Source organism: Sorex fumeus, unplaced genomic scaffold, assembly GCF_029834395.1.
Source record: "Sorex fumeus unplaced genomic scaffold, SorFum_2.1 ptg000013l, whole genome shotgun sequence".
NCBI classification, from domain to species: domain Eukaryota; kingdom Metazoa; phylum Chordata; class Mammalia; order Eulipotyphla; family Soricidae; genus Sorex; species Sorex fumeus.
Genome location: NW_026606070.1, coordinates 3,200,905 through 3,225,341, shown reverse-complemented (window position 1 = coordinate 3,225,341; position 24,437 = coordinate 3,200,905). Strand labels below are relative to the sequence as shown.

The window sequence follows — 24,437 nt, the reverse complement described above, 5'->3', positions numbered from 1 at the left end:
CAACTGCACTTTTAGGCTTACACAATTTAATGTTTACTTTATTTATTTATTTATTGAATCGCTGTGGGAAAAGTTACAAAGCTTTCAGGTTTAGGTCTCGGTCATGCAAATATCAATCACATTTCCCTTTACCAATACTTATTTTTCACCACGAAGAACCCCAATAAACCCCACCCCCCACCCCCCCCAATGCCTGTGGGGCAGATGAATTCTAGTTAACACTCTATCTACTTTGACTAGCTTCATTGTTTCGATAAAAGTTGCACCATTATTATTTAGACTTTACCCCCCCCTCAATCAGCCATGCTGAAAAAGCATTGTGAAATGATTTGCTTTTTACAGCTGGGTTCAAGAATTAAATGATGTCGCGCGGCCGCAATAGTGACCGCACGGTTTTGGATTTCTGCTATTTTATTTATTAACCCTGGAAGTATTTCTACTGAGAGTCAGATAATTAAGAGATTGGTTTCTGTGCTTCTGGGGCCATGGCCGTGCCGGAGAGTCACTCGTGGGGGGCAACTGGTGACCTCGGTCGGGCGTGAAGGACGGGCCGGAATGCCCCCCCACCCCATGAGGTTTCAGTCGCGTCCCCACCCCCGGCTCAGACCTGCTCTCCACAAGGCTCCCATGCGGCCGCCATCTTTCTTTCCAGAGAGCTAATGTTTAATTTTTTTCACAGCATAAATTTATTCCCTGAAGGCTTCTCTTCCAAAGCTTCCTCAGTAAAAGATTTACAAAGTTATTGACAGCTTTCAGACCTATAATGTTCTAACTCCATCCCTCCACCAATGACTCCAGAATCCCTTCAGACCTCAATCTGTGTCTTTAACATACACATTTTTAAGTTTAATTATTGTGGTTTGGGTCTCATGCTTACAGGAGTGTCTGGCTCTAGTGCTTTAGATAAAAGGACATCTTACCTCAAGCCATGCTTGAAGTAATAGACCCTGCCCCGATATTTATTCCAGACCTCCTCTTCCTGTTTCCCCAGTAGCTAGGTTTTTTGAGGGTAACTTATGAACATCTCCCAACACTGCAGTCAATGATGTCCCAAAAAGAACTGCCAAATGCTCTAGTCTTTTTTATAAATGAGGTTAAACAAAAGACAGTTCTTCAATGGTACATGGGAAATAACTCTGCATGACTTCTGTTGCTCTCCAATAAATGCTTTTTTGATTCAACCACTTCCAGCTTTATTAGATCGCCCTTTTAAGTCTGTTTTCATGTTGGCAATAAATCAGTTTTGTAAACCATACAAGCAAAAAGAAGAGTTAAAACAGGTGCTTTGGGTTCAAGTTGTTACTTTACTGTCAAAAAGATAAGAACACTCTTCGAAAAAGAATGGAATTTTATTGGATCTTATTATAATGACCAAAGATAACTCTAGTTTCTCACCAGGTCACATAAATCTTTGGCCTATAATGACCAAAGATATAATAAAAATATAATAAATACTCCTTTCTTCTCTACTCTTTTGGAGAACAATGTAGAGACCAGCATTTAAAAAAAAAATCTTTTGTGTCATAAAGAAAGCATTAAATTTTTTGGCAATACAAATGTCATTAAAAGGAAAAGGAAAAAATATGAGTTATATATAATAAGGGGTATTAGCTATTTTCAACTATGCCTGAAAAAAGTTCGGCAGCGGTAGGGTGTTTGCCTTGCACGCAGCCAGCCCGGCCGAGCTGAGTTTGATTCCTCCGCCCCTCTCAGAGAGCCCGGCAAGCTACTGAGAGTATCTCACCCACACGGCAAAGCCTGGCAAGCTACTCATGATGTATTCGATATGCCAAACACAGTAACAACAAGTCTCACGATGGAGATGTTACTGGGTCCGCTCGAAGAAATCATGAACAACGCGAGGAAGTGTTTGTGTTTGTTTCAAGGAAACAACTTATACTAGTTAAAGAAAGTTTCTCAGGTGAAAGCTTAGACAATCAGTATTCATCATTTCATAGCACAATGCTGTTGTATTGTTTTAAAGGAAGTTAATTTCTTTGCCTATTATACCAAAAATAATACCAAAAATAAATACTGGAAGTCAAAATGAGAAAAAAAATGCTATAAAAGAAAATACATAACTGATATATTTTCTTACCTTTCTGCAGTGTTTTGAGTATCAAAATTAATTTATCAATAAAATCATCGAATGAGCTCAGTGACTAGTTGGGAAGGTCACATTCCCAAGCGTGGAAAGAAATGAATATTAAAATCACCTGGGGGAGTTTGATCTCCTATTTGGAGATTCTGAGAAAAATCTCTATTCATTCTGATGCTAATCCTTCTTTTGTAGATACCAGGTTACTAAAAGGAGTTTTGCTTCTCAGGTGAAAAGGGGTGATGTACAGACAGGGTTTTAGATTAGATGGCCTCCTCCACATGTTCTGGCTCTAACATTCAATAAAAAATGCTACTGGAAGAAAATTAATTTCTATTCATGGGCTTCCCTTCTCTCAGCAGACTTTAAAATCAATTCAGAAAGCAAGCAGCCTTGCTATATCTGCAAATAAATCACTGTGCAAGTAAAATCAGACAGCAGAATACTGCTTGAGAAATGTATCTGAAGTTTAGATTTGTTTTTTATTGATACACAACAGTTCTATCAGTAAATTTCAGACCTTCCTATGAATTTGCAAGCACACATTTAACTTCTTATTTACATTTTAAAAGCATCACTGAAACACAAATTTGAATATGAGAATTAGTTTGTTACGGAGAAATTGCATTAATTTCTTTCCTTTACACTTAGAGTTCACTATTGTAATGAAGTAACATTAAGGGACCCTGCAATGTAATATTACTTAGTCCTTGCTATTTACAAGATGAAAGAAGTAAAGTAATGAGAAAAGACGGCTGTGAGGGTGATCTGTCTGCGACATCTGTCACCGCATGGATAGCCAGGGTTGATTTGGCTGATCTGGCTGACTAGGCAGGTGTCCCCTTCCTCCCTCACCGCTCCATGTGAGTCCCTCCTGAAGCTGTGAGTGGTTGAAGAGGACGGCCTTCCCTGAATAGAGACGGACCGGTCTTCTGTCCAGGGTATACTTGCTAGATCCTCCAAACAAGCTCTCGAGAAAAGATGAACATTAAAAAAAATCTTTCCAGAAAATATCAAATTTCTTTTCCTTTTCAGTATAATTCACTGTTTACATATGTGCATGTGTACGTATGCACATATACATACATTTATAGTGATGTGCCTAAAATTCAGAAATTGACTCTCTAAGGAAAAAAAAATTCTGATTCGTAGTCATTCAATTTCCAAAGCAGATTTCAAATCAGCAATGCAAGAGATGTAGACTCTTTGAGCTAATCAGATTGTTCAAAATGTAGCTGCCCTATACCTCTGTAACACACATACACATGCACACATACACACACACACATACACACACGGGGTGGGGTGGGGAGAGAGAGAGAGACAGAGACAGAAAGAGAGAGAGAAATATGCTATATAACAAGGGTATTATTTATAAATAGTAAGCCAAGAATATTTTCTTATGTAAATACTGCCAGATATATAGTTCAGGGTAGAGAACATGCTTTGCAAGGTATAGGGCCCAGTTTTGAAACCTGGCTCAAATAAATAACTAACTAAATTTATCTAGTGGAATATTGAAACCAAAATCACTTTGATTAAAATTGATTAAACAACCAACTATAGTTTGAGACACTATAAGAGGTAAATATTAACTAAAAATACTTAGTTAATATAAATTATAAGTCAATTGTAAATTACAAATCGAATTTTCCTGTGAATGAATATTTGTCAAGTTGCTAATATCATGATGCTTGTCTGGTTGATTGAAAAAAAAAAAACGAATGCATTGTTTTCTCAATCAGTACTATCCATGAGGTCTATATTTAAAATACAGGAACCAGTAGGACTCACACTTAGGCAAAATACTCCGTTTTTTGGATAATATGAAAGTATTGGGGGATAAAATGGTATCTGATAAGAGAATACCTAGATTCCCAAAGGAGTGAAATAAGTAAGAATGTGCTAATCTAGGATGCCAGGACGGACCCCAGGACAGATGCAGGTGAGAGAAGTCAGGGGTACGCTACAGGATGTCCATGTTAGGATGAGGATGCTAAGTTGAAATTAGAAGCTATGCAAAGCTATTGATGAGCACTGATCAGTGGTATTCTTGACCAAACTATGGCTCTGAGATCAAGTTAGCATGCGAGGTCAGGGAGATTATGTGATGACAGGAAAACCTGTCATGGTGGTCTTAATGGGAAAGAGGGTGGCAATTTAATGCAAGTTATCTAACCTAAAAAAAAATTTAGGTTGTAGAAAGTGACAACAATGATAATCTAAGTATGATGTAAAACATCAGGGTTTTCAGACTGGGGAGGCTGAAAAATGGAGTCTCCACTAATGAAATATGAAAATTGACTGAACAATGTACTGAAGATACGGGTGAATTTAAATAAAGCAGATGCATTTGATTTTGAACAAATCAAATATGTGCTAGAAGCAATCTCATTTCTTTGCCCAATATTCTAGTTTCTCCAGGATGAAGTTATATTGACTATTAATTAAATCAGCGGCATCCATTTCTTGTCCAGACTGGAAATACCAAATGACCGTGTAAACTAGCCTTTGGTTTTATTTATCTTATATCAATTTCTTGCAAACTTTAACAACATTTTTCTCTATTTCAATGCAAATACTGGGTCCCCATTATGTGAATTGCTAAAATAAATTATTCTCTTCTTGAGACAGAAATCAGTCTCAATGAATTAATTACTTGAATAATGTTATAAATCCCCTGGAGTTCACAGTCTGCTAGATGCAGGCAGTCATGCCACTATTACCAGCAGGGCCTTCCATATTGTATGTGCTCAGTAGAAAATGCTTTGAAAAATGCTTTAGTTAACTATAAAAAAATAAATAAACTGAAGAATTTTCTTGATCAACATTTTAGTCCACAATTCAAGGCATGCTTCGAGTGTAACTTTCAGTAACTTTGAACACTTAAATTTAGAAAAATTAACCACACATGGGATTAGGGAAAAATAGTAATTCCACATTTGAGTAATGTGTTGCACAATTTTCTAAAAAATTCTCTTTACGATGTTTGACTATTTTATTGAATGTAGCTTGTCTTGACAATATTTTCTGTGGATTAGGGTCCAGCTATTTTATGATACTGTAAATTCATGTAACACTAAGAAATAAAATGTATTGATAGTAGCGAGAAGGGTCAGGAGGATCACTCCACGGCTTGGAAGCTGATCTCATGTGCTGGGGGAAAAGACAGCTGGGATGGAGAAGGGACCACTAAGTAAGTGATGGTTGGAGGATCACTTGGGATGGTAGATGCATGCTGAAAGTAGACCATGGACCAAACATCATGGCTGCTTAGTACCTGTACTGCAAACCATAACACCCAAAAGGGGAGAGAGAGTAAGAGGGAATGTGCCTGCCACAGAGGCAGGGGGTGGGAGTGGGTTGGGGGAGAGGGATACTGTGAACATTGGTGGTGGAGAATGGGCACTGGGAGAGGGACGGGTACTGGAACATTGTTTGACTGAAATGCAATCATGAAAGTTTGTAAGTCTGTAAGTATATCACTAAAATTAAAAAAGAAAGAAAGAAAACTTTTTCTTTCCTTTTGTTTGGAGGGGGAGAGGGCTCAGGGTTTACTCCTGGTTCTGTGCTCATGGATAACTCATGGCAGCACTTGACTGCCTGTGAGGCAAGCACCTTCCCTTCGTACTATCTCTTTGGCCTCGGTTTTTCTTTCATTTTTTTCCCCTGGTAAGTGAAATCACTAATCACAAAGATAGGGCTGGTTACTTTAAAGAGGGAAATAGAAGCATGACAAAGGTAGTTTAATTTAGATAGAAGAAGTGAGTGAAGGGACTGGAGTGATAGCACAGCGGGTAAGGAGTTTGCCTTGCACGCAGCCAACATGGCCGACCCAGGTTCGATTCCCAGCATCCCATATGGTCCCCTGAGCACCGCCAGGAGTAATTCCTGAGTGCAGAGCCAGGAGTAACCCCTGAGCACCGCCGGGTGTGACCCAAAAAGCAAAAAAAAAAAAAAAAAAGAGTGAGTGAAGGGAGAGAAGCTCAAGCCCAGAGGGTTAGGGAAGGAATTTGCCAACAAAGTTTGCCTGCCGAGAAGAGGGCAAAGTCAGCCTGCTACAGAACAATCAGCACACAATGGACACCTATAAACTGAATGCATTTAGTAATCCCCCCACCCACAGTATTCTTTTTTTCTGCACAGACTACACTGATCCTCAGTGGAGTGGTCTAGCGTAAGCCCCCTGAAAAAATGCCGACTTTAATTTCCATGTCTGAAACGCCAGCCAGGCCAACCATCCCTGCTAACACAATCAGTCAGGTGTGCCCAGAGATTCTCCAGGCTCCATTGTCCTGGATTCTGCTGCTCAGTTCCTGGAATTGGCACTGCCACTCTCTTCCTAGGATGGACTCCAATTATTTTAAAGACACCTCTCGTCGTCCTGATGATTGGCTCAGACGTGTGATATACAACTCACTCCCTTCCCAGAATCCTGCACACCTTCTGCTCACCCAACCGCCCAAAGATAACTTATCGATGGAAAGCAGAAACTTTCCCCCAGGTAGCCCAGGAACACAATATAAACTTTCTTAAGACTGTGCCACCAGGCTCTTTCTCTGGAGGTCTCCACTGGGTCTCAATAGACCTCCAGATGACTTTTTTTTTAATTGAGTCATCATGAGAGACAGTTACAAAGTTTTCATGTTTGAGTTTCAGTCACACAATGGTCCAACACCCATCCCTCCACCAACGTGCATTTTCCACCACCAATGTTCCCAGTATCCCTCCTGCCACCCCCACCCCTCCCCATCCCCTGCCTCTATGGCAGACAATTTCCTTCTTAGTCTCTCTTTAGATTGGGCATCATAGTTTGCAATACAGACACTGAGAGGCCATCATGTTTGGTCCTTTTTTCCACTTTCAAGCTGACTGTTTTTTAACAGCTTGGCTTTGCCCTAACCTCAGCAGACTCACTCTCCTGGTAAGTTCTTTCACCTCCCCACCCCGGGTTTGAGCTCTTCTCCTTTCACTCACTTCTTAAATCTTCATCAAACTACCTTTGTCATCCTATTGCCCTCATTGATCATTTAAAAAAGATTTCATGTGTATAGCAACTTTTGCTTTGCATAAGAATTTTGGACTTCCTGGTGTTCTCCCTGGAACGCGCTTCCTTGTTTGTGTGTTTCTTTGCTTGTTCTTTCAAACTCTTATTCTTTCCTACTCCTTGAACAGGTATTCCTTTCTCTTCCCTGCTCCCATCTTTCTAAGTAAGTTTTGTTCAATAACTTGCTTCACTAAAGAAACAAAAAAATTTTGGTTTTAGTGATCAATAATAATAAGGCAATGCTGTCATGCAAACCTTCTTTCTTTCTTTTTTTTTTTGGCTTTTTGGGTCACACCTGGCAATGCACAGGGGTTACTCCTGGCTTTGCACTCAGGAATTACTCCCGGCGGTGCTCAGGGGACCATATGGGATGCTGGGAATTGAACCCGGGTTGGCCGTGTGCAAGGCAAACGCCCTACCCGCTGTGCTATTGCTCCTGCCCCAGCAAACCTTCTTTCTTTCCCAAATCTTTAACCCTTTCTTTGTGGGCCAGTCCATCACCCCATTCTCCCAAAGATGAACTGGCCTCACTCCATCATCTTGATCCTATTCTGTCTTCCCTAAGCTCATTGGTTCTGCAAAATGTGTTGTGAGGATAAGATGTCTTTGATAAATGTGAAAGTGCCACAAAGTAACTGTGGGTTTTGTAGACTGTTGTGCCAATCTGGTTGGGCCTGAGGGGAAATGTAGAGGAAAGCTTGATGGAGTGTCTGGGAGTGCTCGAGAATATTTTGAGCACTTTGAAATAAAAGCAAGAATTAGTTCCATTAGAATCTTCCCTGTGTCAGCCAGAGATACTGTTATCCTTCACTAATCTTGCAATTTAGATTTCTCAGTGCTGATAGGAAAATGTTCCGACCATTATGGGAGCTCTTAAGCTAAGGAATCTAGCCACGTTAGCAGGTAGCTTTAGGAGTCTGCTAGAAGCAGACTGGATTGTTTAATCAGCACCAGGTCAAGGAAGTTGGAGGAAACTGCTATCAATTTGTATCAATCTGGAGGAAGAAGCATTTTCAGGATAATACCCTATGACTCTCTCAACCCTCTTTAAGAAATACATAGAGAGAATTGAACATCTAGGGGTGAGAAGATGCCATAACTGAATTTCATTCCTTTGGATACATTTGGGAACAAACTCTCCAAAAGGCAATATCAGTCTGAAATTTTAATTTACTCACCCTACATCTTTTATTTCATAGCAATTGAAAGTACCTGGGAGGGGGGGGAGTTTCAAAGTTAGAGCATCAAATTCATTTCCTTTAAAATAATTTTTTGTTACCTATTCTCCTACCAGTCGGAGCTAAGTGTAGTTTAAAGCTTAGTCTAAGCCATCACATTTTCTAACACTTTAAGTGAGGAACACGTATCTTAGGAAAATTATATAAGCATTACTACATGTAAGTAAAGAAGGCTAATACATAATACTAAAGACTGGCAAAATATGACACATGTACAAATGTGTATTAGAGTTCATCGAGGGCAACTAAAAGACTTTCTCTTTCTGACTTTAAACAAAAAACATCTGAGTTGATGATGATTGTGCTAAACTCGAAACTGGAATGAATGAGGATGAAGTTTCAGTGGAGGGATTCCTAATGTCTACTTTGACTTGGTAGGCAAAGACTTTACGACTCTGTATTTCGATGAGGGCCTTAATTAGCTCGTGTCAGATCTAGAGGAAGTACAGCGAGCAGGAAGACTGTCAAAGGCAGCCAATTCAGGTTCGATCTTTGGCATCCATATGGTCTTTCAGGCCCTGCCAGAAGTGATCCTTGAATACAGAGCAAAGAATAAGCCGTGGGCACAGTCGACTAGGACACCAAACCAAAAATAAACAATCAGCTCATGTCAACATTTCTATGTGTCTTGTGTTAGGTCATCATAACCAAGAATAAACAAAACAAATGACACTATAAATTACAACAGGAATATAACTAAATAGTAGATTGACAGTGGTAGAGGAAAACAGTCAAGTGGCACTTGTTCATATGGCTTCTTAGCAATGTTCCGGGTTTTACCAACTCCTCAATGGGCAAGTACAAGCTTATTGGTTATTCACTGGGAGTGAGTACCTGAAGGAGAAGGTTGTCCTTTTACTACACCATTTTTAGTCTTTTCTTCTGAATTCATTACTTCCTTGTAGATAAGTTCTGTAAGACAAGGCACAGAGAAAATTTATCAGTTAACAGCAAATAAAATTTTAATGACATAGAAGAGAAAATGAAAGTTGAGTTTCTTTCACTCTTTCTAGTTTTAAGCAGTAATAGAATCTGGTAAATTTTCTACAAAACATTTGAATATTTGTATTTCAAAAATACAAAAAACATTTGTATTACACGCACATTTTTCTTTCTAAATTTTGGGCTGACACCTGATAACACCAAGTTACCTTATAGGGATTTTAACATCCATTTTTCTTCTGTATTTACTCTCTAAAAGACAGATATATTTTTGTAACTTTAAAGTACTGCCAATCATGACGACTGTTTGTTTGGTTTTTGTTTTGAAGCCACACCCAGCAATGCTCAGAGGATGCTCCTGGCTCTGCACTGGGGATTCCCACATTCTTGAGGGACCATATGGGTTGCCAGGAATCAAAAACAGTTCAGCAAGGCAAGCACCTTACCCAGTTATCTAATTCTCCAGTCCAATATTTACTTTTAAAAATGTTATCATCTTCTTTCTCAAACTCAGATCATAAATTTGTCAATTTACCAAGTCTAGACCCCAATATTAGAAAATTAATTTTGTTTTAAAAATTATTCTCATATTGGCAACTATTTCTTACTTTGCTAAGGATAAACTTATAAATCTTCATTTCTTTTTATTTTTTACCTTATATTGTTTGTCCATGCACTTGGTTATCTACTTATTTAATTTTTACTAAGACACTGTGATTTACAAAGTTGATCATATTAGTATTCTTTCAGGCATACAATGAACCAGCATCACCAGATTCCTTTTCCATCCCAAGATTCCTTGACACTTCCCAGTCTGCCACCTTGGCAGGCAAATATCAGCGGTAGGGCATTCGCCTTACAAGCGGCCAACATGGCCGACCCGAGTTCGATTCCTCCGCCCCTCTCGGAGAGCCCGGCAAGCTACCGAGAGTATTCGATATGCCAGACACAGTAACAACAAAGTCTCCAATGGAGACATTACTGGGCCCGCTCGAGCAAATCGACGATCAACGGGAGGGCCTTTACCTTTACCTTTACCTTTACCTTTATTACTTGTTCCAAAAAAACTTAAAGAAATGGCAAATGGAATTATCAGAAAATAAAACAACAAAAGTCAATTTGTAGTGAATGATTGCTACATGGATTTTAACCTACATAAACAAATTCATAACATTAAATACAGTATAGTATACTGCTTATTCTCATTTATAAAACTAAGCTTTTGACTCTGACACCTAAAATACATTGCATTAAATTATATTTTGTACTTGGATCTTATTGTAGTAATCATTATACCTTCCCTGTCCTAAATGAAGTTTTCTTGTCTGTCCCCTTGGGAGGTCTATTCTATCACAAATTTATTTCATGTTACTTGTTCCAAAAAAAAATCTTTAAAAGATGACAGATTTATCAGAGAATAAATAAGTTTCAATTCATGAAGATTAACTGCTGTTGTTAACCTTTCTTAACCTAGTAGAGGGCAATCAAACACTCCATTAGTCCATTAGTCAGTGTGTACTCAATACCACATGATGGGAACTTCCTCCTCTTCTAAAGCTTCTTACAAAATTGGTTTCAAGGCTATAAATTTCCTAAGCTGTTGCCTGTCCATGAAATCTTGGATGGTTCCTTCAAATCTGAATGATGAAGCTGGACAGAGTATTCTTAGTGAGGTGTTCATTTTGTTGAGATATTGTGCCATATCCTTCCATCCTATTCTGGCTTGTACAGTTTCATTTGATAATCTGTTGTACATCTTACTGGCATACATCTGAAAAACATTTTTACCCTTCTAAAACTTTTCTTCATATAAAAATACCTATTCATTCTTTTTTTGCAATAATCTACAATTTATACAATCAGAAAATTTTACAGATGTTTCGTCTTCAGATTCTCACACCTAAGTTCTCAGTTGGTGCTTATATTCCATCATTTAGTACTCAATGATCCCCAAGAGAGAATATCATTTCATCAGTTTTAAATTCAATTAACTTTTTTGACCTATAATTCACTTTGTTTTACACCTGATTGACACTAATATCTGTTTATTTTTCCATACTTTCTCACACAATTGTTTTCTTTAGAACATATTACTTTATAGTATTCTTTTATTTTTATATTGTTTTTTGTAAATATATTCTCTATTTTCATTTTTTCTTTTCCATTTCATAATTATTGCTTTCAACATAGCTCTGATGTTTCTTTCTTTCATGTTTTTTTCTTTGTGTTCTTTCTCATTTGACTTAATTATAATCCATACTTGTATTTTTCATATTTATTCTATTCAGTAATTATTCAGTGTAATTATTTATAAGAAGTTTTGTCCATGTATTGTTTGATGCCAAGTATAATCTTGAACTGTAGTACATATGGAAGATTTTTCCTTTAAAACTATTCCTTCTTTCTTACTTTAAAGTAGAAATAAACCACTTAAGTACATATGTTTTCTGTTTAAATTTTCAAGTACTATCAGTTCAGCTTACGAACAGTATTTTCTTTCTAATGCTAAAACTGTTTAAGGCAGCACTTTTATTGTAATCATTATAGATGATAACTTTGCATTTAACTCTGGAATGTTTCATTATGAAATTTTGAACTGGCTTACTCCTGGCATGATAAATACACTCAGTTTTATTTTACAAGCCATCAACAATTAGTTCCTTTTATTCTTGAGTAAATACAATGTTGTTAGTAGGATGTAAAAATGGATGAATTTGTGGGAGCTTCAAACATGATCTAAGAAGTTATCAATTATAAAATCAACTATAATGATTTGTCCTAAAAGAAAAGGTCACAGAGATAGTTATTGTGTTTTAAAAAAAATAAAAGCTGCACAATTAGCATGTGGTACTTATAAGATAGTACATGCAGATCAATAAAACAAAAAGCACACTTTTATCCAGCTAGTCACCTTTCCATTCTTCAATGGTGTGTTCTCTTTCATCCAACTGTTTGTCATATATCTGAGGCGGAGGCTGCAGAATGAAAAATAAACAATAAACCTCATGAAATGAATTCAAGAGAGCAAAACTCCATAATGCATAAGGTTACTTGTTATTCACTGAATGTCATAGTGATCAGAATCTTGCATAAATTATGAAATTATCACAGTGACAATGAAGTTAAACTTCTCTACAAAATTTATTGAAGAATTCATTTGCATGGCAATGCCTGCTGTTGAACAAATAAGGCAGCAGAAAGAAGCTCCTGCAAGCTCATTTCCCAATACCTCCTGACTCAAGAACCCAAATCCAAGAAACCAATAGTTAGCCAGTCTCAAAAAAGACAGACAAGGGGCTGGAACGATAGTATAGTGGGTAGGGTGTTTGCCTTGCATGCGGCCGACCCATGTTCCTTCCCTGGCATCACATATCCCCCAAGCACCAGTAGGAGTAATTTCTGAGTGCAGAGCAAGGAGTAACCCTTGAGCATCGCCGGGTGTGACCCAAAAGGCAAAAGAAGGCAGGCAGGCAGGCAGGAAGGAAGGAAGGAAGGAAGGAAGGAAGGAAGGAAGGAAGGAAGGGGAAAGGAAAGGAAGGAAGGAAGGAAGGCAGAAAGAAAGAAAGAAAGAAAGAAAGAAAGAAAGAAAGAAAGAAAGAAAGAAAGAAAGAAAGAAAGAGCACACAGACAAGGGCCTGGAAGCTATTTCCTCCATTTGTTTTACTCTTTAACAGAATCCCGCTAATACTATTTCAGACTACACGATCATCTTGTATTTTTAGACCATTCCCAAAAGAGAGGTTTTGATACCTTTCAAATGTACTGTCCTCAAGCCATAGGAATACTTAGATTAAATCAATGCATTCTTTCTGAAAGCATCATAAAATACCTTTGGGAAAACAGCTGATAGATATCTATATGCTCTATATTCAAATAGTTTGAGATTTCCCCTGCCCCATACAGAAAAGATGCCCAATTACTTTTAGATGTGAGTCACTTTGAACCTCTATGGGACCCCCTTGGTTAGTTCTCTTTTGGTTGAAATAATGTCCTAGGATCTTCCGCATGATTTTATGAAATCAGAATTCCTCTTCCCATGAGATCAGAAACAAAGAAGGAAAGATTTTCACAAACATAGGTGCCTTCCTTCCAGGAAGGAGACATCTGCCTTCTTCCTACTCTATTTACTAACAGAGTAACTGCTGAAGACTTACACTGCCTGGCAGTGAACTAAGTTTAAAAACTTAAAATTCTGGTATTATGATTCCTAGAATTCATCCGGTCAAAATCAAAAGACTTGGTAGAGAATAAAGAATCACTCAATGAGATGGACTCAAAGTACTTAACATAGGGATCCCTCCAAAAGGCTAAAGGTAACTTTTGAAAAGAAATATTTCAGAGACAGATTCTGACTTCTGTGAGAGACTCTGACTCAGGAAGAGCACCCTCATGCCAGGATGGTCCACTTTAGTGCATCCAGAATCCTTTAGAGTCTGATTCATAGGGCATAGATAACCACCCTAGTACTGACCAGTTCAGGCATTCCTATGTATTTCAGAAACTACTGGATAAGAAAACAAAAATTTTGCCAGTACTGGTGGGTGACACAGCCTAACACTGAGGTGAGAAATAATTACTGATGAGGGCAGAGATTTATTTACCATCTGAGATTGCCATGGCAGGAGACGCTTTTAAAAAATTCAATACAAATATGGTCGTTTACTCAAATATTGTATCATAGTTTCAGAAAGACAGTTTTATATTCAGTGTGTATAATTCTCATCACATATACCACCAAATGCCATCACTTTGTCCACAAGACCCTTAGTCCCCAATTTTTCCATTCCTTCCACCATATTTTTCTGAGAATGACTTTTGCTGTGATTCAGCTATGGGCAGCTAAGTACCTTGTGCTTTTTAATTTTCTTTTCTTTCTTTCTTTCCTCTTTTTTTCAGGCCACAAGTGCTACTCAAGCCTTATTCTTGGCACTGTGCTCATGGATCACTCTTGACTGGGTGAACGCCCATGCGAGGTACCCTTGGGTATCAAACTCGGACTGGTTGGGTGTAAGGCAAGCACCCTCCCCATTTTCTCTCCAGTCCCAATACTTAGTATCTTCTTCTCAGAAATACTACTCTGAATAAAACAAAACTTTCTCCCTGCCCCAAGGCCTTAGTGAGAACACAAGAATAAAGACCATCTGCTGAAAGATAGGGGGACCGAACTAATCAGCTTCTGCCCTTGGGAACTGACTGAGGCAATGACTTTCATCCTAAACTACAAAGAATTCCAACATGATTGGAATATGATTATTTAATAAATGAATGAATAAGATGACACTACTTTTTAAAAAAATTTAAATGGATCACAGTGAGATACAGTTACAGATTTACAAACTTTTGTGATTACATTTCAGTCATATACTACTGTATGTAGTGAAATTACTTTTAAGATTCTATGAGACTGTCGTCAAAGTCAGCTCATGCAAAGTCAAGCTCTGGTTCTAGAGACACTTCACTGAGGATCCGGTGTTCAGCTTTGCTCTTCCTGGCCATGGCAGTGTTGTGTTGAGTTCCTATTAGACACAGTGCACTAAGCTCTCACAGGGTCCCAGAATTCTGCGCATTGTTGGTTTCTCTTTCTTATGCTGACAAAAGACTCAGCTCAGGACCCTTTGTAGCTGGCGTCTCCATGGAGTGGATTTTTCCATTCAAGTTTTCAAAATTGAACATGGCTCAAGAGTACCGTTCTTGCCAAAGTTCATGAATGCCATTTTCTCTTTGTAACAGCGCTATTTGGAGAGAGGTTTTCCTTGGAGCTTCATCAAACAGCTGTTGCTGATGTATGAAACACGAAGTGCATAGACTAACCACAAACAAACTACAAAGAAGCCAAGTACCGACTCCAATTTTTTTTCTTTCAATAAACCAAGAGAGCTGCTTTAAGCACATCTGCATAATATGTCTGAAAGGCTAGATGTTTAGGCTTTTTAATTTTATTACCATCGGATCCATTCACGGATTGTGGAAGAGTATATTCAACCAGAACTAGCATCTACACACAGTGTAAACCATCATTGACCGATTATCCAGAGGGAGTAATGACATATTCATAGACTCATGAGGTGCTAGGAGAGCAGTCACTAATTAGGAGAGCATCACACTCCTTGCCTTCTTTGCTAGAAAACAAAGAAAAAAGCTAGTGTCCCACTGTTTAGTTATTCCCTCTTTCATTTTTTTTTTAAACAGAAAGAATTATCTGTGCCACGTAGCGATTTCAACAAAAGGAATGCTTTTTAAGAGGATTTAGTACATTAAAACTACTGGAGATATGCTAAAATCAAAAGAGTGAGTTAAAGATAATATATGAGAAGTTATTAAGGCTTATGATAAGCACTTAATCACTTAATCACTTAACTTCCCGTTAGTCGTCGATTTGCTCAAGCGGGCGCCAGTAACGTCTCCATTTGTCCCTGTCGCGTGCTAGTGTAGCCCAATGGCATCTCTTCGCTCCGGGAACATGGAGGGCCTCAAACCGATCGTTCATGACCTTGACAAAGAAGTCCGACCATCTGGTAGGTGGGCGGCCACGCGGTCTCTTGACATCCCGTGGAATCCAATCAGTAACAGCTCTAGTCCAACGGTCGTCTTTAAATCTCATTACGTGACCAGCCCATCTGATTTTCGACACCTTGGCAAATGAGACAGCGTCCCTGATCCTTGATCGTCGACGGATGTCAGAAGTCCGGATTCGTTCTCTCATTTGAGTGAAACGTGATATTCCAAGCATAGCTCTTTCTATTCTTCTTTGGGAGACCTGAATGGCGTTCTCATCTTGTTTGCGTAGGGCCCAGGTCTCTGAGGCATATGTTAATGCAGGAAGAACAGTGGAATCAAAGAGATGTGCCCGGAGCCGGAGGTTCTTCGTCCTCTTAGCTATTTCTTCGTCGTTCTTGAAGGCGTTCCAAGCCGCTCTCTTCCTCCTGCGCAGCTCGGGTGCCAGGTCATTTGTCATGTTGACCTCTCGACCTAGGTACACATAGCTGTTGCATTCGGAGATGGTCGTTCCATTGAGAGCGAATGGGGCGTCAGGAACAAGGCTGTTTCTCATAAACATTGTCTTCGTAAGATTCAGCTGTAGTCCTACCTTTCCACACTCACGGTCAAAGTCGGCCAGCATTTGTGCCGCTTGGCTGATGTTTGGTGTTATTAAAACAATGTCATCAGCAAAGCGGAGGTGGTGTAGTTGCCGACCATCTATCTTCACTCCCATTCCTTCCCATTCCAGTCGTCGCATGATGTTCTCGAGGGTGGCACTGAAGAGTTTTGGTGAAATGGTATCACCCTGCCGCACCCCTCTCTTGACATCAACGATCACTTCTTTGTAGAATGGTGAGATCCTGGTAGTGAATCCGCAATACAGCTCACAGAGGATCCTGATGTATTGGGCTTGAATGCCCTGATTGGCTAGGGCTTCAATGACCGCTTCCGTCTCAACAGAATCAAAGGCCTTCTTTAAATCAATGAACGTTAAGCAGAGCGGCATCTTGAACTCCCGAGATACCTCAATGAGTTTGGTTATCGTGTGGATATGGTCGATGGTGCTGAATCCTTTGCGGAACCCTGCTTGCTCACATGGTTGTCCTTCATCTAGTGTTCTGCCAATCCTATTCAGGATGACTCGAGTGAACAACTTGTAGATGACAGACAATAGGCAGATCAGGCGATAGTTGCCAATGTCATGGATGTCTCCCTTCTTGAACAGTAGTATGGTCCTGCTGGTTTTCCATTGAGATGGAACCTTGCATTCAGACAGGTAGCGAGTGAAGAGCCGAGCCAGTGTATTGATGAGTACTGACGGCAGGTTCTTCAGGTGTTCAGGTCTGACCTTGTCTGGGCCGGGTGCTGTTTGCTTCTTTACTGACGAAATGGCGTGTCGGATTTCGGAAGGGAGAACGTTGGGAACGACATACCCATCCTGTGGAATTTGGTATGTCGGCAAGTGGACATGGCTATCGAAGAGATTTGAGTAGAAGTCATGGATAATCTTCTCCATTGCCGTTCTGGAGGATGTGATGGATCCATCAGGACGTCGGAGGGCAGTCATCTTGGTCTTATAGTTGGCGAAGGACAGGCGGGCGTTACGAATACTTTTCCCGGCTTCTGCCGCATCTACCAGTACTTCTGCTCTTCTCTCTTTGAGGTCTTCCTTGATCGCATCTCTGCACTGCTTTGCAAGCTCGGACGTTAGCTTGCGGTTGCCTGAGGCATGCGCCAAACCACGCTGGCGAATTAGCTCAAGAGTTTTCGAAGATAGGCGACTTTTTGTGGCTATCTCTCTCTTGGCGTTCCTCGCACATTCATGGAGGTGCTGAACCAGTCGATCGTATTCCTCGTCAATGTTGTCAACAATGGCATCTTCCCATGTTGCCGCAATAGTACCAAAGAGTTCCCAGTTGGTGGTCGTTCTGGGAGTTCTCTTTTTGAACTTTGCAGCCCTTTCTCCCCGCTCTGTGAAGTAGAATTTTGCACGAAGGAGACGGTGGTCCGATCCCGTTCGAAATTTTGGGACAACAGCGACATCAGTCAGGCAAAACCGTCGATTGAATATGATGTGGTCTATTTCGTTGTGGAATCGTCCACCGGGAGACTCCCATGTCCATCGTTTAGATTCTGCCTTCTGGAACTGTGAGTTACCATGAATGGTCTTGGTCGACATGATGAACTCAGACAGTCTCTCACCCTGTTCGTTCCATTCTAGGCCATGGGTTCCAATGTGAAGTTCTTCAGCTGATCTTCTCGGTCCTATCTTGGCATTAAAATCACCCACAATGATCTTGTAGAAGGTGTGGTCTTCTTTATAGAACTTCTCTAGCTCCATGTAGAACTTCTCGATTTCTCTTTCATCATAACTTCCACTACCCAGCCGTCGCCACACTCCAGGACGCTTTCCGGACCCGCGCGGCAGCTCCGGCCGAGACCCACGCACAACTGAAGACCCACAGAACAAGGAGACCCACCCTACCCAGATAAATACCCCACTGGCAGACTTCCACTCTCGACACGACTTCCACTACCCAGCCGTCACCACACTCCAGGACGCTTTCCGGACCCGCGCGGCAGCTCCGGCCGAGACCCACGCACAACTGAAGACCCACAGAACAAGGTAAGCGGAACTCTCTGAGACCTTGGACTCCAGGCTCGGCGGACCCAGGGACAGAGCTTCTCTGCTTGCTCCCACCACCACAGGTGACAAAGGGATTCTAATCAGGAGCCCCACCCTACCCTGCCCTGTATGCTTCCATCAACCACCCAGGGATCGAATTGTGCACAGGAGACCCACCCTACCCAGATAAATACCCCACTGGCAGACTTCCACTCTCGACACGACTTCCACTACCCAGCCGTCGCCACACTCCAGGACGCTTTCCGGACCCGCGCGGCTGCTTGACACATCATAAGACACTAAATACCCGTCTTCTGGAATTGTCGTACCATATTTGATAGGGCTCAAATATGGTAACACCTACAAGGGTGATTAGAGGTCACCCCAAAAGCCTCTATACCTCTCGGAAAGACTGGCAAGCTACCGAGAGTATTCCGCCCGCACGGAAGAGCCTGGCAAGCTATCCGCTGTGTATTCGATATGCCAAAACCAGTAACTACAACTGGTCTCATTCACCTGACCCTGAAGGCTTCACCGACATGGCAGCACTGAGAAGGATGAGAAAGGAGAGGCCGACAAAATCTCAAGGCCGACCTAGACTGCCACAACGAAGGAAGACAAAAATGATCGTCTGTACTTTCAATGCACGTACGCTAGCATCAGATGCATCCATCGAGGACCTGATGGTACAAGCGCGAATGATCAAGTACGACATCATTGGTCTGACCGAGACAAGAAGACACGAATCTCACCATGCCGTTTTCGACACTGGAGAAGAATTGTTCCTCGGAACATGCGATAAAAGAGGTGTTGGAGGCGTCGGTGTCCTTGTGAACACAAACTTGGCCAAGAGCATTGATTCATTTGAATGCCTAACAACCCGAATCGGACGTTTACATTTGAATAGATGTGGCTCACTGCCTGCAGTTTCTATCTTCGTTGTCTACGCACCAACATCTCATTATGATAAGCACAATTTTGAATATTCTTCAAAAGACTGAAAATTCCCTTTGCTGTTTTTGAAGATTTTGATTCTACTTTTTTCATTAAAATGCTTTAAAAATTGAACCATGATTCTGGCTATTGTAAAGAGTGCTGCAATGAACAAACAAGTGCAGATGTCACTTGGACTGTACTTTTTTGCCTCTCCGGGGTATATTCCCAGGAGTGGTATTGCTGGGTCAAATGGGAGATCAAATTCTAATTTTTTGAGAATTGCCCGAGTGCCCAAGAACAAATGACTAGTTAAAGAAACTCTGGTACGTTTACACAATGGAGTACTATGTCGCTGTTAGAAAAGATGAAGTCATGAAATTTACATACAAGTGGTACTACACGGAAAGTATCATGCTAAACAAAATGAGTCATAAAGAACGGGATAGACACAGAAAGATTGCATTCATCTGGGGAACATAAAGTAACAAAATCGGAGACTAACACCCAGGAGTGGCCGAGATTAGTACCAGGAATTTTGCTCCATGACTTGGAGGCCAGCCACATGTGCTAGGGGAAAAGGAAGCTCAGATAGAGAAGGGAGCACCAAATAAAGGGTGTTGGGAGGACCCTCCCAGGGTGGGAGAAGCATGCTGAAAGTAGACTATAGACCAAACATGATTGCCACTCGATGCCTCTCTTGCAAACCACAGGACCCAAAAGGAGAGAGAGAGAGAGAGAGAGAGAGAACAAAAGGGAATGCCCTGCCACAGAGGCAGGGTGGGATGCGGGGACGGGGGTGGGAGGGATGCTGGGACCCGTGGTGATGGAGGATGGGCACTGGAAGAGGGATGGGTACTTGATCATTGTATAACTGAAACCCAAGCACAAAAATTTGTAAGTCTATAACTGTACCTCATGGTGTTTCACTAATAAAAAAAAGTGAAAAAATTGAACCATGAGCTCATGCAGATGAGTTTTATATTGCTGGTGTTATGTACACATGTATGAAGATTCCACTTTAGAGAGATAAACATATGGACAAATACATGGTCATGGTGAGTTAGTACATTTTAGTGAGTCTAAATGAATTTGCCATTCAATAAATGTTTTAGGCACCTAATAAGAAATGCTGCATTAGAAATTCAAATTTCAAAACTGAATAATGTGATTGCTAGTCAAGATTTCTATTTAGTGAGACAGGACAGATGTGAAACAGATGATGCACTCCATAAGAAATTTCCATATGGGAACAGAGTGAAGAAACCCTAACCAAACCCAACTTCTGCGTATCAGAGTTGATGACATCTATACTAGCTCAGTGAACAAAAGATGATTTGGTTTTCTTCAAAATAAAAAAAGGAGAAAAGGATTACTTCAAGCCAGAGTTACACAACCTAAAAAATAGAATGATGGTGGTTGTGGTGATGGTAGTGTGGTGTTTGAGTGTGTGCACACACAATGAGAATTGAATGCAGTTAGTTTATAATAAGATATACTTTTGTGATTATAATATGACCAAAGTGACATGCATAAAAGCTGTGTCTCGAGAGGCAGATACCCAAGAGAAGATTAGATCCAGAATGGTGTTAAGTATCATGAGATAAACCGAAAGTTGCTTCCTTTTATTCATTTATTTATTGGCTTTTTGGGGGGAGGGTCACACCTGGCAGTGCTCAGGGGTTACTCCTGGCTCTGCACTCAGGAATTATTCCTGCGGTCCTTGGAGGACCATATGGGATGCCGGGGATCGAACCTGGGTCAGCCTCATGCAAGGCAAGTGCCATGCCTGCTGTACAATCGCTCAGGCCACTGAAGGTGTTCTTTTGATCATTGTATAATTGAAACCCAAGCACAAAAATTTGTAAGTCTACAACTGTACCTCATGGTGTCTCACTAATAAAAATTTTAAAAAAAGAAAACAGAGACCACAGAAGACCGTAAAAAAATGGTGCATAGATATTTTTCCTGGCTGGATTAGAGAAGGACTTAACTGAAATTTAACTGAGAGTAGAAAAAAGAATTATAAAAACTAGAGAAAAAGATCTGAAAGTAAATATATATATGTTCATATATACATGTAAAAGTAAAATATATCAACATGTAAAATATATATTTACTTCACAGTCATATATATATTATATATATATATAATTCCAGACCAAGGTTTTTACTCAGTGTAGAAAATAAGGATGGATGGAAGATATTGATGCAAAAATAGTTAATAAATATCAATAGATCAAGTTGGTAGGATTTATTTCTGCCATGTACTATGGTCAAGATGAACAACTTTTCTAAGCTGAGTAGCTGGGCAGTAAAAATACTGGTGAAGCCATGAAAAGGGAAAAACTGAAAGCGAGTAAGTTCCAGGGTGGAGTTTCAATAGGCACTTTAGAGATCTATGGTGTATGGTATTTTAAGGCTGGAGAGAAAACAACGACACTGCAACATTTTCCTATCATATACAGCGATCACAGCTGTAGCCTTTGCTGCTCGAAGACATGGTGTCAGCATTTCTTTTCATTCTCTCCAATTTTAGTAATGTAAAAACTCAGCTATAAAACTTGGCTCTAGCTAGAGAGTACAGGAAAAGTATGACTTTACATAATAAAATTGGAATTAAGGCATATCAATTCTGTTGGCATTCTCGAGTCCTTGCTGCTTGGGCATGATTTCTAAGTGAAAAGAGCTCCTTAACCAATATTTATTCAAATCTGTAATTGATTCTCCAAAGGTACAAATTGCTTTCTCTCGTGACTTGATTTTTTTGGTCATGTAGTTAAAAATACTTTATTGTGCAAAATGTGTGAATTTGTTCTTTCCTTAATACCCAAGATAATAATTTTTTTCAATAGCATGGTAAAATGTTAAAGCTGGAAGACAGATAAAAGTTTATCTAGTCACCACTATTTAATTTGCAAAGGAGAGGTGAAAAACTCTGAGAGTATACGTATTTTGTCCATATTCACAGAGTTAATTAATACCAAAGTTAGGGATTAAGATGTATGCTCTTGTAAGGAAAAAGATGGAAAGGAATTTTTATGGGTTGAAGAAATGTTAAATTGAGTAACTCACCATTTATGAAAGATTTTCAATAATGACAGACTTTAGCCAGCTGCTCTGATTCCTGGTCCAAGTTCCCGTCAGTCCACACATGGAGCAAGACCTGGCAACTCTCACCCAAGTAGCTCTTAGAGGCCTGAATCCATTTTGTTAAGATGTCTTGGACATCATCAAGACCTCTCCAAAGAGATGAGAACCAGACAGAAGAAATCCGACTTGGACAGTGCTCTTCCTTTTATCCATCTTGGGTCTCCGAATTAACATTTTTTTCCCTATCAGTCATGTTCAGAACCATACGACAATCATCAAGTATTGGAGTTTGTTTCGGCTTTTTTTGTTCTAATTAAGCATACAATATGGTTTTGTTCCATTTTCCTCTCTGAGTTCCACTACCTTGTTGAAAATATCCACAAGAGCTTTAAATAGCACTGCCACTCAGTGTGTATTCTCTATTAATTGAACAGCTGGATGAAAGCAAATGATGTTTCCTATGTTCTTGTTTTTTCCTTTTCCCCTATTTTTTCCTCTATCTGCACATCTTTGCCAGAATTCTGCAACGTTTTTTGCTTAATAACCTTAGCAACTTAGGAGCACCAAACATAAATGATTTATCATAAGAATTCAACCAGTAGGATGAAGTTTAGCATAAAATTATAGAAAAAGTCTATGGAAGAAAGTAAAAAAAACTTTGATTTTATATTTCTTTGAATCCATAGAGTGATTCCCAAATGTGTTTGTAATTTTTAATGAATAGACCTTATTATAATTTTAGTCCCTTGCCTTGAAAAGAAACTTTTTTTTAAAAATTTTTATTAGTGAAACACCATGAGGTACAGTTGTAGACTTACAACTTTTTTTGTGCTTTTTTGTGCTTGGGTTTCAATTATACAATAATCAAGTACCCATCCCTCCACCAGTGCCCATTTCCCACCACCATGGATCCCAGTATCCCTCCTACCCCCCATACCCTCCATCCTACCCTAACTCTGTGGCAGGGCATTTCTTTTTGTTCTCTCTCTCCTTTGGGTGCTGTGGTTTGCAAAAGAGGCATTGAGTGGCAGTCATGTTCAGTCTATAGTCTACTTTCAGCAAGCATCTCCCATCCTGGGAGGATCCTCCCAACACCCTTTATTTGGTGCTCCCTTCTCTATCTGAGCTGCCTTTTCCCCCAGCGTGTGCGGCTGGCTTCCAAGCCATGGAGTCAACCTCCTGGTACTTATCTCGGCTATTCTTGGGTGTTAGTCTTCTATTTTGTTACTTTATGTTCCCCAGATGAATGCGATCTTTCTATGTCTGTCCCTCTTTCTCCGACTCATTTCGCTTAGCATGATACTTTCCATGTAGTACCACTTGTATGTAAATTTCATGACTTCATCGAAAAGAAACATATAAATGGGATAATTTCTATACAGGTAATATTTAATGATAGAAACTTTTAGTTACTTTTTGGCTAATGATATTGTTTAGCATGTCTTTTCTGTTTAAACTTTATATTCTTGGAAAACAACGATTAGTTCATTATCTAAGTTTAGGATAGATTTTTGCTTAATAAATACTGCTTTTTCTTGCCAGTTTTGGGGCCACATTTGGTATTGCTCACAACTTATGTCTGGCTTTGTGCTCAGGGGTCACTCTGGAAGAGCTCAGGGAACTATATATGGTTGCAGGGATTGAACCTAGGGTGTTTGCCTGCAAGGCAAGATCTTACCCAATTGTACTATCTCTCTGGACCTTAATAAATAAATAATATTGCCAACAATAATCTGTCAAACTAATCAAAGTATAATAGCATTATGCACAATTGTAAAAATAATTGACTAGTTATTTTTCTAGAGTAGTATAACTTATATAGTAGCCTTACTGTGCCTTGGGGCTGAAGCGATAGCACAGTGGGTAGGGCATTTGCCTTGCACGGGGCCGATCCGGGTTCAATTCCCAGGAGTAATTCCTGAGTGAAGAGCCAGGAGTAACCCCTGTGCATTGCTGGGTGTAACCCAAAAAGCAAAAAAA

The 24,437-nt window shown here is 39.9% G+C and overlaps 1 protein-coding gene across 4 annotated transcripts in view; it reads right to left on the bottom strand.

Moving 5' to 3' along the window:
- Window positions 1-24,437, bottom strand: part of MAPK10 (mitogen-activated protein kinase 10) — a 276,377-nt gene that overhangs the window by 4,809 nt on the left and 247,131 nt on the right. For all 4 annotated transcript variants that reach the window (XM_056111174.1, XM_056111173.1, XM_056111175.1 and 1 more), the window contains 2 exons: window positions 12,237-12,300; window positions 9,218-9,295 (listed from right to left, as the gene is read on the bottom strand). In XM_056111174.1, coding sequence (XP_055967149.1) covers window positions 9,218-9,295; window positions 12,237-12,300 — 142 coding nt within the window. The remainder of the gene's footprint in view (window positions 1-9,217; window positions 9,296-12,236; window positions 12,301-24,437) is intronic.